Source organism: Mus pahari, chromosome 8, assembly GCF_900095145.1.
Source record: "Mus pahari chromosome 8, PAHARI_EIJ_v1.1, whole genome shotgun sequence".
NCBI classification, from domain to species: Eukaryota; Metazoa; Chordata; class Mammalia; order Rodentia; family Muridae; genus Mus; species Mus pahari.
In genome coordinates, this window is record NC_034597.1 from 105,814,656 (window position 1) to 105,827,795 (window position 13,140).

Here is a 13,140-nt window from a genome sequence, read left to right on the forward strand (position 1 = left end):
TGCACACTCTGCTAATGATGCCCTCTGACAGTTCCTCTCTGGGCTTCACCACCTCACTCGGCAGCATTTCTACCCAGCCCTCGGAGACACCCTGGAACCTCTTCCTGTTGGGTCCTGATAAATCTGGCATCAGACCTCCCGGCTCAGTGATCAAAAGTAAGAGGATGGCACGTATAAATAAGACGAGTCCTTCGCTGCAAGAGAGACTGTACGCAGCAGAACCTGAAGCAAGCACCGTGTACCCTCTGCAGAAAGTGTCTGGCAGAGCCTGCTCTAAGCCACAGCTTAACTGTGGGTCACAGCCCCATCTGGAGTCACAGAACTGAATTTGAATTATGGTTTGTTCTTGAGAGCGACAGGAGGAGGCAGGGGAGGTTTTTGAGCAGGATGGCCCCAGTTTGTTTTAGGGTGATTTTCCTTCCATCTAAACTAAAAAAGAAAAAGCTAAAGCCACAGTTTGAGGAAACACCGAGTTCCGATGAGGATCCCAGGCAACATTTGGTGAACGTGTGAATGGATCAGGGGATGAATGGCGCCACAGGCATGTCTAAAGTACAACCGTAGAATCTGATGCCAGAGGCTATGGTTTAACAAGGATGACCGGTAAGTTTATGACTTAATAACTAGACAGATGATGGTGCTAACAACCAAAGAGCAATTCAACCTTACAGATGGACGGGAGGTGTCCTCGTTAGGGTTTCTACTGCTGCTATGAAACATAAAGCCAAAGCAACTTGGAGAGGAGAGGGATTGTTTAGTTTATGCTTCCACATTCCTGCTCAGCACTGAAGAAGTCAGGCCAGGAACTCAAACAGGGCAGGAACCTGGAGGCAGACGCTGATGTAGGGGCCATGGGGGAGTGCTGCTTACTGGCTTGCTCAGCTCACTTTCTTATAGAACCCTGGACCATCAGCCTAGGGATAGCACCGCCCACAATGGGCTGGGCTCTCCCCTGTCAATCACTAATGAAGAAAATGCCCTACAGGCTAGTCCACAGCCAGACCTTAATGGAGGCATTTTTTTTCAATTGGGACTCCCTCGTCTCTGATGTCTACAACGTGTGTCAGCCAGGTTGACATAAAACAAGCCCGTACTGGAGGAAACATGCTGAAGATGAACGCACAGGTGAAAAACATACTCATTCACTAACAACCAAAAGGCCTGCTTGATCAAGTCAGCACACACATTCACTCAGTCAGCCAACATTTCTGCCGGCCCAGCCGAGCCCAGCAGATACTGAGCACCTCTGCTTTCGATGGGGCACACCTATGACAAGTTTTGATGATCCAGAGAGCATCTCAGCTGTGACACACCCACCTCCAAGCTATGAGGTTCCTGAGGAGTTTCCCAACACCTCTGGATCTCAAACTGTCTCCCCTAAAGAAGGGTGATAATGTCTGCCTGAGAGATAGAGGATTAAACTTCTGGAAGATAACAAGCAAAATGGAACAAAATGTATATGTGCTAGTGATCACCATTGTTAAAGCTCAAGGTCCAGACCCGGCCTCTCAAGGTGCCCTCCGAGGATATTAGAAGCAGTAGCCAGCAAAGGAGATCCCCAGGACCCACCCAGACTCACTAGGGCCAGAGTTCCTGAGGACTCACACAGCGGGGACGCCACAAGAGACCCATGGCCTATACTTTCAAAACCATGTCCGAAACCATTACTGAGGCAGGTAATATGACATTTACTATCCAGACATGAAGCTCCCACTCTGATGACTTCTGCGTTCAGTGGTCTTCTTGTGTTACGCAATATGAATATTTCTTTAAAAGGCTAATCTTTAAGAGAGTCTGAAACTTTCTTTTCCTTTCTACTCTGGCGAGCAGGAAGGTGTTTGTTTGTTTGTTTGTTTGTTTATTCGTTCCAGAAACCTGGCACTCTGTCTATTACCAGCAAGGCCATGAGATGGCTCAGCAGATGAAGACGCTTGCCACCAAGCCTGATGACCTCATGAGGTTCAACCCCAGACTCAATGAGCAGACAGAGAGATTTCCTCTTATCTTCATGCGTGTGTGGGGGAAGGGGGGTTGAGAGTTATGCATGTGTGTAGTATGTGTTCATGTATATGTGTACATGTGTTGTATGTGGGAGGGGATGTTGTCTGTGTGTGCTCCTGAGTACATTGTGGGGGGGGCAAATATATGTGTGTGCATGTGCACATGTGTGGTATTGTGAGTGTATGCTCATGGGTGCATGTGTGTTTTTGTACTCGTGTGTACATGTTTGTGTGCGCATGTGTTTGTGTGTATTTCTACATGTGTGTGTGTTTGTGCATATGTGTATAATGTATGTGTGTGGTGGGGTGTATGCAAATGTGATCATAAAAATACTCAAAATATGGTACCAAAATGCCTCTGGTTAAAATTAAACACTGCCAAGCTAGATACGGTTCACACCTATAATCCTAGCACTCAAGATATCGAGGTGGCAGAGTTCTCTACCCAAAGCTTGGGCTAAAGAATGACCCCGTCTCACAGAATAAAATGAATAAATAAATACTAGGCACTTCTGTGCCGTGATGGGACGCTCCTCAGTCAACCTTTCTAACCCATCTGCATTTCTACCCTCATGTCATAAGCTTGTTCTCAGCCCAGTCCCCAGAGAGTCTGTCCTGTCACATGGCTTTGCAGCACCACATCTCTCAGCAGAGACACAGCCAGCTATAGGAGAACAAGGACTTAACTACTCTCTGGGGCCAGATGCGTCAGTCCCTGGAGTCCCTCGACACTGGCACCCTGGGAAAGCGCCTCTCTGGTTACCTTCCATCTGCTGCTGCAACCCCAAGACCTCAAGGGTAGAAGGAGGCCTGGCCTAGGAATACAGAGGACACCCACAGGCCTTCCTGGATGTTGGTGACAACACCAGGGGGCAGCAAGGAGGAGGGCACCCTTGGAAGAGACGGGACCTTGGACATTCTCATAGCCGGCTGGACACAGGATTCCATTCATTCATCCATCCATTCATCCATCCATTTGTTTGTTTGTTTTTTCTCTGTGTAATAGCCCTGGCTGTCCTGGAGCTCTCTCTGTAGACCAGACTGGACTCCAACTAACAGAGATCCACCTGCCTCTAACTCCAGGGTACTGGAACTAAAGACGTGCACAGACAGTCACAGCCTGGCTGGACACAGTATTTCACAAGTTATACCACTTGTTTCTAATGACAGGTATGACAAACTACTCAATAAACAGTGGTAGGAAATGTGCTGTGTTGAAAAAAAAAAACTGGTGCCTATTTTACATCAGCTGCAAAAAAGAAGCCCTAGCATCCTTTGTCATTAACACAATAGCTAAAAAATATGCACAGGGAATCTAGATGATCCTGGGAAGGAGGGAGGGAGGGAGGGAGGGAGGGATGGAGGGAGGGAGGAGAGAGAGAGAGAGAGAGAGAGAGAGTGTGTGTGAGAGGAGGAGAGAGAGAGAGAGAGAGAGAGAGAGAGAGAGAGAGAGAGAGAGCGCTGTGGATGGAGCTGGAGGTGTGGGCAGTGGTAGCATGCATGTTTGACCTATACAGTGCCTAACTCCAATCCCCAGCACCAACAGCCTGAGAAAGGGGAGCGGGGACACCAAAAGATACGGCCATGGACACATACTATGTAACTGTTGAATGCACTGTGTTCAGCAACAGAGAAAAGCCTGGAAAATTACACTCAGAAAATATCATGTCTTAAAGGCAACAGAGTAAAGTCCACCATGTCAGCTAAAGGATCCGTGACAGGTTACAGTTTTACTTAGTGCGCTCCTGCTAAAGTGTGCACTTAAAGAACACATGCATGCAATAGACAGCCACAATGCCGGCAGGTATCCTAGGCTGACTGGCAGCCCACGTCCAAACTGTGTTACAGTTTCACCCAAATCCTAGGAAGGCATATTGCACGGGCTGTCATCATCTGGCTGGGCAGCTACCAACTCAAGAGTCTAGACAAAGAATGGGCCGAAAAACAAACGCCCCACAAAGACGGTTAAAAAAAAAAATCCGGGCTTGCTCTATAAGGCGGGTGATTGCAGGAGGGAACTCCCTGACTTTCCCATCTGCAGCAAGGCAGCTAGCTGCAAGAGAGACAGAGAAATGACACACTGCGTCAGCAGGCACAGATGTCGTCATCACTGTCCACAGGTGACTTCACCAAGTCACAGCCCTCCTGCAAAGTTTAACACTGGAAAGGCTAACACGAGGTGTGCCATAGTGCAGTGGGCCAGCCTCAGCCTTCATCAGCATCACCCGGGCCCCTGTGAAAAGCATGTACCCCATGCTTCTGACCGTACTGGGTCAGTCTGCCGGGACACGGGAGATCCTGCATCTTCCGATAAGCTCCCAGGTGATGTTGATGCTGCCCCTCTGGCTGTCCTGCTGTGAGAGCTGATACCATAGTATGACCAAAGATGCTTCACACACATCTTCAACAACAGGAATTGTAAGAACATCCTTAAGAAACTCGACCTGTAAGAACGGGAGCAATCCCTCTTCATGCATGGGAGAACCAACTCCCAGGGGAGAACTGCAAAGTGTAGTGGTTCCTGAGAGTCAGACTGCCCAGGTTTGGATCCCGATGGACGATCAGTAGCTTTGCCATCCTAGACAGGTTAGTCAACGTACCTCGGCTTGAGTCCCTTCACAAGAGATAAACTGGAGGCAATAGCTAATTTCTCCCCAACTGAGAAATGGAAATGGGACCCACCCAAGATAGCAATGTAAAATAACTACCCTTTTTTATTTTATTTTTTTGTTAAAGACAGGGTCTATCTGATTGTAGACTCACTATGTAGACCAGACTGGCCTCAAACTCAGGGATCCACCCGCCTCTGCCTATTCAGTGCTGGTATTGACAGCTTAAAGGCTGTGTCAGTACACTCAGCTATTCCGTACATTGTTTAAGACCATGTATGGACAGAGCTGGTGGCTCATACCTATAATCCCAGCACAGTGGAAACTGAGGCCGTAAGGAAGATGGCTGTGCATTCGAGGACTTCCAGACCTCATGCTACAGGGGGAAGTTGTCTCAAGCAAACAACAGCACCAGATCGTGCCTGCTGCCTTACCCTAGCTGGTCTCGGCTCCATAGGCTGTTCAAGTCATCCTCCCATCTTAGCCTTCCAAGAAACTGGGACTGGAGGTATGTGCCACACACCCAGCTCTCCCTTCACCTACATGCTGAAAGCCCACTCACAGAAAGGTCATCAGGAGTTCTGTGTAGTGCCAAAAGCTCAGGAGACCAAGACAGTCCTCCTGCTTTGAGTTATTTATTTTTTAATTCATGTCACCACATTCCTTCTTGCCGCATGCTCCTCTTTGCCAAGTGTCCAAAATCAGATCCTGCACACACTGCATCAGCGATTAAAACAAGGTAAATGACTCTGAAACTCCCTAGGTTTTCCCATTTTAAAAAGGTAATATTAGAACGTGAGAATGATGAAATGGCAGAGGTCAAGAAATAAAAACTATTCCAGTTAGCCAGGCGTGTGCTAGCCAACCCAGGCTACTAGGTGGAAAACTACTTAGGAATGTCATTTATCTAAACCTCTTCACCTGTTTCCTACAAAAAGAGGGGCGGGGTGGCGGCCAGATCAGGGAATGCATCAGTGGTTTTAGGCATTGAAACCTTGAAACCTGTCTCTGAACACATCTTGGTAAGACCCCCGCCAACAGGCTTCCTAAACTCATTCCCAAGAGTGATATGGTCATCAAAGGCAGAAATGAAAAGTCCATCTAACAGGGGCAAATGTACTCCACTATGGCTGCGTTTCAGTCAAGAGAGAAATGTCATGTTGATCTTGCTCAAGAGTAGTGTCCCCATTCATAACTAAATAAAACATCGTAATAAAGTTACCTTTTAGTACCATAGCCATACTTAGGTATTAGGACACACACAGAGGCCAGAAAGAGAGACAGGGTCCTAGAAGTTAAACTTCCTTACACACACACACACACACACACACACACGCACACACACACACACATGTTCACACACACAAACACACACCACACGCACACACACCACACACACACACCACACACACACACACACACACACACACACACACACCACACAGTGGCAATCAATGGACCTGAAAGATGTCTGGTAAGGTGTTTCAGAAGGCCGTGGGGACAACAGAGTTAGGCTTTTGTCCAGGACTCTCTAACTTCAGCTGCTTTTAGATAAGCCCATCTGTTCACTGCTGCTTAAAGAGAAATAAAGAGGTGCAGTTTGGGCGAGGGAGTTGTGCAAGCCCTGAGCCGGGATGGGAAGCTACCGAAGGTGGACATACAGAACCCACCCTCCTGGGCACCCCCGCACCTCCCATGGATCCCCAAGCTCTCGGGTGGGCGCCACCTGCGTCTGCCACCGGTCCCCGCGTGCCCCTCCCGGCGGAGAGCCGCACCGGCGTGGGGTGCGGGCGGGGACCGCAGGCCGCGTGGCGCACGCGCGACAAGGAGCCCGGAGTGTGCGTCTGTGCAGGAAACGCATCCTCCGACCGTCAGGGACCCGCGCTGAGCATCGGACACGCGGCTAAGCCGATGCGGAGCATCTCGTGGACGGAGGAACGGGCCCAGGCGGGGCACTCACCAGAAGAACACGCGCGAACAGAGGTTGGCGTCCTGCAGCGGGTTGGGTTTCATCTCGGTGTGCACCGGCAGCATCTCGCCCGCGGTGCGCGCGGCCGGGCGGCGGCTCGGGGAAGCGCGGGTGAGGATGCTGGAGCTCCGGCCGCCGCGCCGGTCCGCTCGGCGGGAGCCTAGGCAGGCAGCGGCTTCCGGGAACCGAGCGCCGGCCCGCCCTGACCCCGCCTCTCGGGGCTCCTCGGGGCGCCCGCTACGCGCTGTCGCCGCCGCCTCCTAGAGCCTGGGAGCGGCGTGTCGCGTGAGAGCGCAGGGGGACGGCCGCTGGGGAAACGACCAACACCAACCACGCGCAGGTGACCCGGGGCGGCTCGGGGAACGCGGAGCCGGGCGGGGAAGCCGCACGTGCTTGAGACCGGTAGCAAACTTTGCCGAAGTTTAAGATCAGCGCCCAAGCACCACCCTGAAGGTGGCGGGGGCGGTACCGGCTGTGCCCGCCCCCGCTCTCGGAAACGCCCCCTAGGCTGTGCGCTCCTGGAGATCTGGTGAAAGCCGCCTGGCTTTGCCGGCGGTCCCCTGGCATGCTGCCCTCATCAGGACCAAATAGGGTGCTGTGGGAGATTGTTCCACCTGCAGGCCAAGAGTCTGACCTGGAACAACAGCAAGGTTTATCGGATTGCCTTTGCAGACCTTAGAGCCGTCAAGACCGTCAGGCTACCCGATATTGGACACAGGGAGACGAATAGAATGCTACCATTTCGGACGGCTCCTTGACCTTTCCTACATTGCTTGGCATGGCGGACCTGTGTAAGCAGTTGGCTGTCCTCTTAGATTAGGTAAGGGAAATCAGATAATACACTGCCTGGCATGTTTCTTTCACCGAGCCCTGAGAGGCTCCCAGAGGATCAGTGGCAAAGGGAACCGATATTACAGGACACCTTGCAGTGCCTTTCTATAGGCCTACTCCACTTTTAATTTACTTTTCAAAATGGCTATTACTATTTTACTGAGTAAATTCAGACTCAGAAGATCCAGCTTGTCCGAGGTCTTACGGTTAGTGATGATGAAATCTGATTTGTACTCAAGTTGGCATGTGACCTTGAACTGCTTTAGGGATGGTCAGGAAGCATGAGAAGTGCCAGGCTGCACTGACGACACAGTGAGGAAGATATGGGTGCTGGCTTTTGGACTAGTGTTCACAAGCCCTGGGTTCTGTTGTGGCCATGTTAACTGCCTCTGCCCCTTCCGGTTCACTTCAGTGCTGGGTAAGGAAAGAAAAGAGGTTTCGAATTTGTGGTGCTAGTGACAATTTCACCGGTCCTTTTGCTGTGAGAAAATACTCTGACTGGAAGTAGCTTGGGGAGGAAAGAGTTTATATCAGGCTGACACTTGTGGGTAACAAACAGTCCATCTCAGGAGTCCGTCCAGGAGCTGAAGCCACAACCCTGTTGACCTGTTGGTGCTGACTCCAGCCTGCAGTGGGCTGGGTCCTCATGTCATCTCCAATAGGTCATTCTCTCACGGCTGCCATTGACCAAGCCCATCTGGACAGTTCTTTAGTTGACGTTCCCGATTTTCTGGTGACTCTAGGTTGTGTCTGATTGACAATTAAAAAAATTAAAATAAAATAAAATTTAAAAAATCAACTAGCTCAGCTTTCTTTGGTCATTTCCCATATGCGTTTGTTTAAGTGTATAACAATGTTTGTACAGAGTCTTGTAAGTAAGCATTTGTTTAAAAGTCAAGTCATATGGGGTGCCCACGGCTTTAATGCCATTAGTTTAGAAGTGGGGACAAGAGAAACAACAACTCCAGGCCATCTTTGATGGGACAGAGAATTCCTCACCAGCTGAGCATACATGAGAGGCCCTGTCTCAGGAAGCAAAAAATAAATAAGTACAGATAAAAGTAATTAGCCAGGCAGCAGCTCTCGCAGTCCCAGGCAGGAAGAGATGACGTTCTAGATGGGGTACCTAGGGAGTTCTAGGTCTAACTGGATGCATGCAGAGACTGTCTCAGAGAGAAGAATCGAGACAGGGTCTCATGTGTCCCAGTTTAGCCTCTTAACTCCATAAACCAATAACCAAGGATGGCCTTGACCCCTGGTCCTCTCCCTTCATCTGCTCCCAGGTGCTGGGACCATGCCCATTATAAATGAGTTTCTGATCCCCGGGGGACATCCCAGTAGGTAAACTGCTTGCCTTACAAGCGCAGTGGCCCAAATTCCTCCCACTCTCCGAAAGGCTGGCATGGTGACACTCATTCCCAGCAAGGGGTAGAAGGCAAGGACCCCTGGGGCCCTTACCCTAATTCACAAGTTCCAGTGCAATTAGAAATCCTGTTTCAATAAAACATAGAAAGTAGCTAGCACTTGAGTGGCAACAAGCTTGCACACACACACAGACACATACACACTCACACACAGACACACACACAATTACACACACAGACACACAATTACACACACACAATTACACACATGGACACACACACAATTGCACAGATATATAATAGGTAGATATAAGATCTCAGCTACTCAGAAGGCTGAGGCAACAGAAGAATGTCTTGCGTTAAGAATTCCAGGACCAACCTGAACAAACCTGTCTTTTGAAAATTAATGAATTAATTAAAACCCAGGAACATAAAGTAGCAAGATGTTGATGGTTTTGAACTGAAAGAAGTTTGCGATATGGCCTGGTGGGGCATTCCATGCATGTTTTCAGACTTCCTACTGCAGGAAGGGAAGCGGTTTCCATTGGAACGCAGAGCTGACCGTCCAGTGGCCTCCATCTCTGTGGTTTTTTCAGATAAGGCATACGTCAAAATCAACAGGCCTTACTTACCTAAAGGCCTTACCTAATTTCTGGTGCTCTTTAAAATGTCCTGCATTGTCTAGCCCAGGTGTTTAATTGTCTGCCAGTTCTACTTCAAAGCCTGAAAATTAGTTTGCGAAGTTAGAAATCTAGTGACTTGCCTGTGTCTGCCCCATCCCCTGTGACAGGGGACTCTGTTGGGACTGCGATTTTGGAGGCTCCAAGCCACCAAGGAGCTTAGTCCCTTCAGTGTCTACGGAGTAGCATGCTGGCTTTTCGGTTTTTAAACTAAGCTATTTTGAAACTTCTTAACATTCTTTTCTGACATTAATTAACTAATGAGGCATTTAGAAGAAATACTAAAAACCATGGTCTCAGTAAAGAGAGGGGGCTTATGGGAATGGGTTTCCATTCTTCCTTAATCTCCGACCTTCCTTGCTCTCACTTTTCTCTAGTCTGCAATGAGATTCTGAATCCCTGCCCTTTGCCAGATCACTGTGAGCCTCTCAGCTCCTCACAGCATTCTGAAGGCAGCGAGCAAATGAGAGAGAGGGGCTGGGAATTACAAATCCTGGGGACTAGGGAATAGCTCTTGGTGAGCATTTGCTTTGTGTGAGACCCTGAGTTGAATCCTCGGCACCACAAAAAAATATGGACATATGTGTATGTGTACTATATGTGCGGGTGTGTGTAGGTGTGTGTGGGGGCGGGGGGGGTGGAGAGAGAGCCTGTGTGTTTTCATTCAGTGAGTGCCTCCTTTGTACTTCAGTTAGGCCAAACACCAGCGAGCAACAGTGGAAGAAGGGCCTCTCTTTACTGTTGTTTACTTGCCTGAAGTAACCCAGTATTAGGAATAAAAACAGAAACAATAACAAGTGACAGAGCAGAAGAAACTGAACAGCCAACATCACTGACAGAGTGGTGTGATTGGTAGAGCCTAAGGCAGGCAGGCTGTCCTTCAGAAGCTGAAGAGTCAATAGTGACTCAGCAACTCCCCTGCTGGGACCACAGCCAAGGGAAATAAAAGAGCTTGTCAGCAGGAAGGCTCACTGCGGAGCACACTACCGCACTGCAGCTGAGCACACTACAGCGTTCCTGGGAAGCGAGGGAAGACCACATGCCCACGAGGGGAGTATCAGATGTGACATGTCCACGTCAGGAAATGTTGGCACTTAGTAAAGAACAGATCGTGTACTACGAGAGGGAAAGTGTTAACAATACCGTGCTAGGGAGCTGGAGAGGTCCTCAGTGGTTAAATGCACCCTTCAGAGGACCAGGGTTCCATTCCCAGAACCCACATGTTGGCTCACAACCGTCTTTAACTCCAGCTCTAGGTGACTGAACCCTCTTTTGATCTCTGCTGGAACTGGGCATGAATGTGGTGTACACACATAAAGGCAAAACATTCCTGTGTGTAAAGTTTAAGTTTTTAAAGTACATAGATATTTTTTTTAATGTGGGTGGGTGGAGTTGTGGGTCTGTGTGTACTGTTGGTATTCTATCTGGACTCTACCCCCACAGTTACCTGGCAACAATCAGGTAGGCCTGGCCCAGTATAAAAGGGGCTGCCTGTCCCCTCTTCTCTCTCTTGCCTCTTGCCCCCTTGCTCCCCTTCTCTCCCCATTCCCTTCCCTTCTCCCTCTCTCCATGTGATCATGGCCAGCCTCTACTTTTCTACTCTCTCCCCCTCTCTGCCTTTCTCTGCCTCTGCTACTCTCTTAACTCCCCTCCCCATGCCCTGAGTAACTCTATTCTATACTTTACCATCATGTGGCTGGTCCTTCAGGGGGAAGGGATGCCTTGGCATGGGCCCACCGAGGCACCCCCTTCCCCATACCTCACCACACTCCCATAGAACATAATCCTATATCTCTTTATCTTTTTATAATCACAACATAGACCAAACTTGGACCACCGAGATGGTTTAGTGGATAAAGGCACTTGCCACCAAGCCGGACAACCGGAGTTCAATTCCTGCACGGCGAAGGAGAGCACTGTCTCACACAAGTTGTTGTCTGAGTTCCACGTGTGCACAATGACATACATGCACAGCCCCCACAGAAACACAATAAATAAAATACAAGTTTTTACAGAGCTGTTCCAAATACCATGCAATGAAATACCAGAAAACATAGCACACTAAGAGACCCATTGCTCTGAGGAAAGACAAACAAACCACGGAAGTCAGAGCAAAGGTCTGCTTTGCCTCAGACTCCCTGAGCTTCTGTCCAAGGTCACTTGGTCCTTCTGCTTTGCTCGCTGGTAACTTCTTGATGATCCAAACTTAAGGCTGAGGAAGACTAGCAACTTAGCCTGTTTTAGGGAAGCAAGTGGGGAAGGGAATCCCAACATCCACTTCAAATGCAAATGACCAAGCTCCTTCCAGGAGGGAAGTGGTAATTAAGGTCTTCTGGGTGATCCTAATAGGCAGACACAGGTGGTAAAAAGAATTCTGTTTGCATAACAGCCATCACAGGATATGTGTACTTACGGAAGGAAAGGCAGGCCAGGGGCACAGCTCAGTGTAGCTCTTGCTATCTTTGCCTAGGTAGAGAGCCTTGGGCTCCATCCCCAGCACATGATTAATAATAATAATAATAATAATAATAATAATAATAATAATAATAATAATAATAATAATAAAAGAAATGTTGGAGAACACTAATAAAGATTTCTACACAAACGGGTTGAAGGAAGTGGTACAGAGAAAATAATAAAGAGCTTGAAAATTCATAATGTCACCAGATGTTCATGGTTGCAAGGGGCCAGAAAAGGCCAGTGTCCAGAGAAAGTCTAACAACCAAGATTCTAAGATGCTACACTGTCACCCTACCTGGTTGGAACAGTTGCTTCGGAGCAAGTTATTGGTTTAATGGGCTCTGAATCCTAAGGATTCGATCTTCATTCTCTCTTTTAAATTTGTATTTACTTTGAGACAAGGTTTCTTGAATCCTAGGCTGGCCTTGGCCTTCTTATGTATCTGGAGTGCCTTGAACTTCTGGTGTCTCTGTCTCCTGATTGCTGGGACAACAGGGGTGCCATACCACATCTGGTTTTGTGCAGAGCTTTAGGAGTGATAGATGAAGCACTCCAACTGAGCTATACATCCAGCCCCACATCTCCAGCCCCAAGAAAAAGGGTTTTTGTTGGGAGTTTCTGTTCTCTTAGGAGACTTGGGGAGAGGAATTGAGACAGGTCTCACATAGTCCTGGCTAGCCTCAGTATGTAGCTGAGTTTCCTGTGTAACCAAGGATGACATTGAACTTCTGATCCTCCTGCTGTATTCTGTGAATGACAATAACCACTGTCTCTCTATTTCTGAAAGAGAAAATTGACGTAAGTGTGAAATACGGATTCAAGAACAGAGAATGACCCTGTAAAGTGTAACAGATAGGGAAGTACAATGAGAGGACCAGGAGAAGGGACCAGAGAGGACAGTCAACAAGAGTCACTTCTGGGCACTCAAAGGATCGTGTCGTTAGTAATTCGTCAGTGCTCGTTAAATATCTTTGGAAATGTTCTGAAAAGCAGAGCAAGCGGAGGGAGGCGCCATGCTACATCCCTAGTTTAAGTAACGGGAAACTCATGGTTATCATTCCAGGAAAGAGTAGCCAACTTAGCTTTGATAAATCTGGATATCTTTGGTAATTCCAAAATGTAGAGACAAAACGCAAATGCTATCTTATACTAACCCTTGAGATTACTTGTAGAGATGCTTGACTCAAAGTCATGAATACCCCTGTAAAGTATGTGCTAAATGCTAAT

General features: G+C 48.5%; 1 protein-coding gene across 3 annotated transcripts in view; it reads right to left on the reverse strand.

Moving 5' to 3' along the window:
* Abcc4 (ATP binding cassette subfamily C member 4) overlaps nucleotides 1-7,036 on the reverse strand; it is a 219,068-nt gene extending 212,032 nt beyond the window's left edge. For all 3 annotated transcript variants that reach the window (XM_029541572.1, XM_021203338.2, XM_029541574.1), the window contains exon 1: nucleotides 6,570-7,036. In XM_029541572.1, the coding sequence (XP_029397432.1) occupies nucleotides 6,570-6,643 (74 nt within the window). In that variant the 5' untranslated portion in view covers nucleotides 6,644-7,036. The remainder of the gene's footprint in view (nucleotides 1-6,569) is intronic.
* Between the last annotated feature and the right edge of the window lie 6,104 nt (nucleotides 7,037-13,140).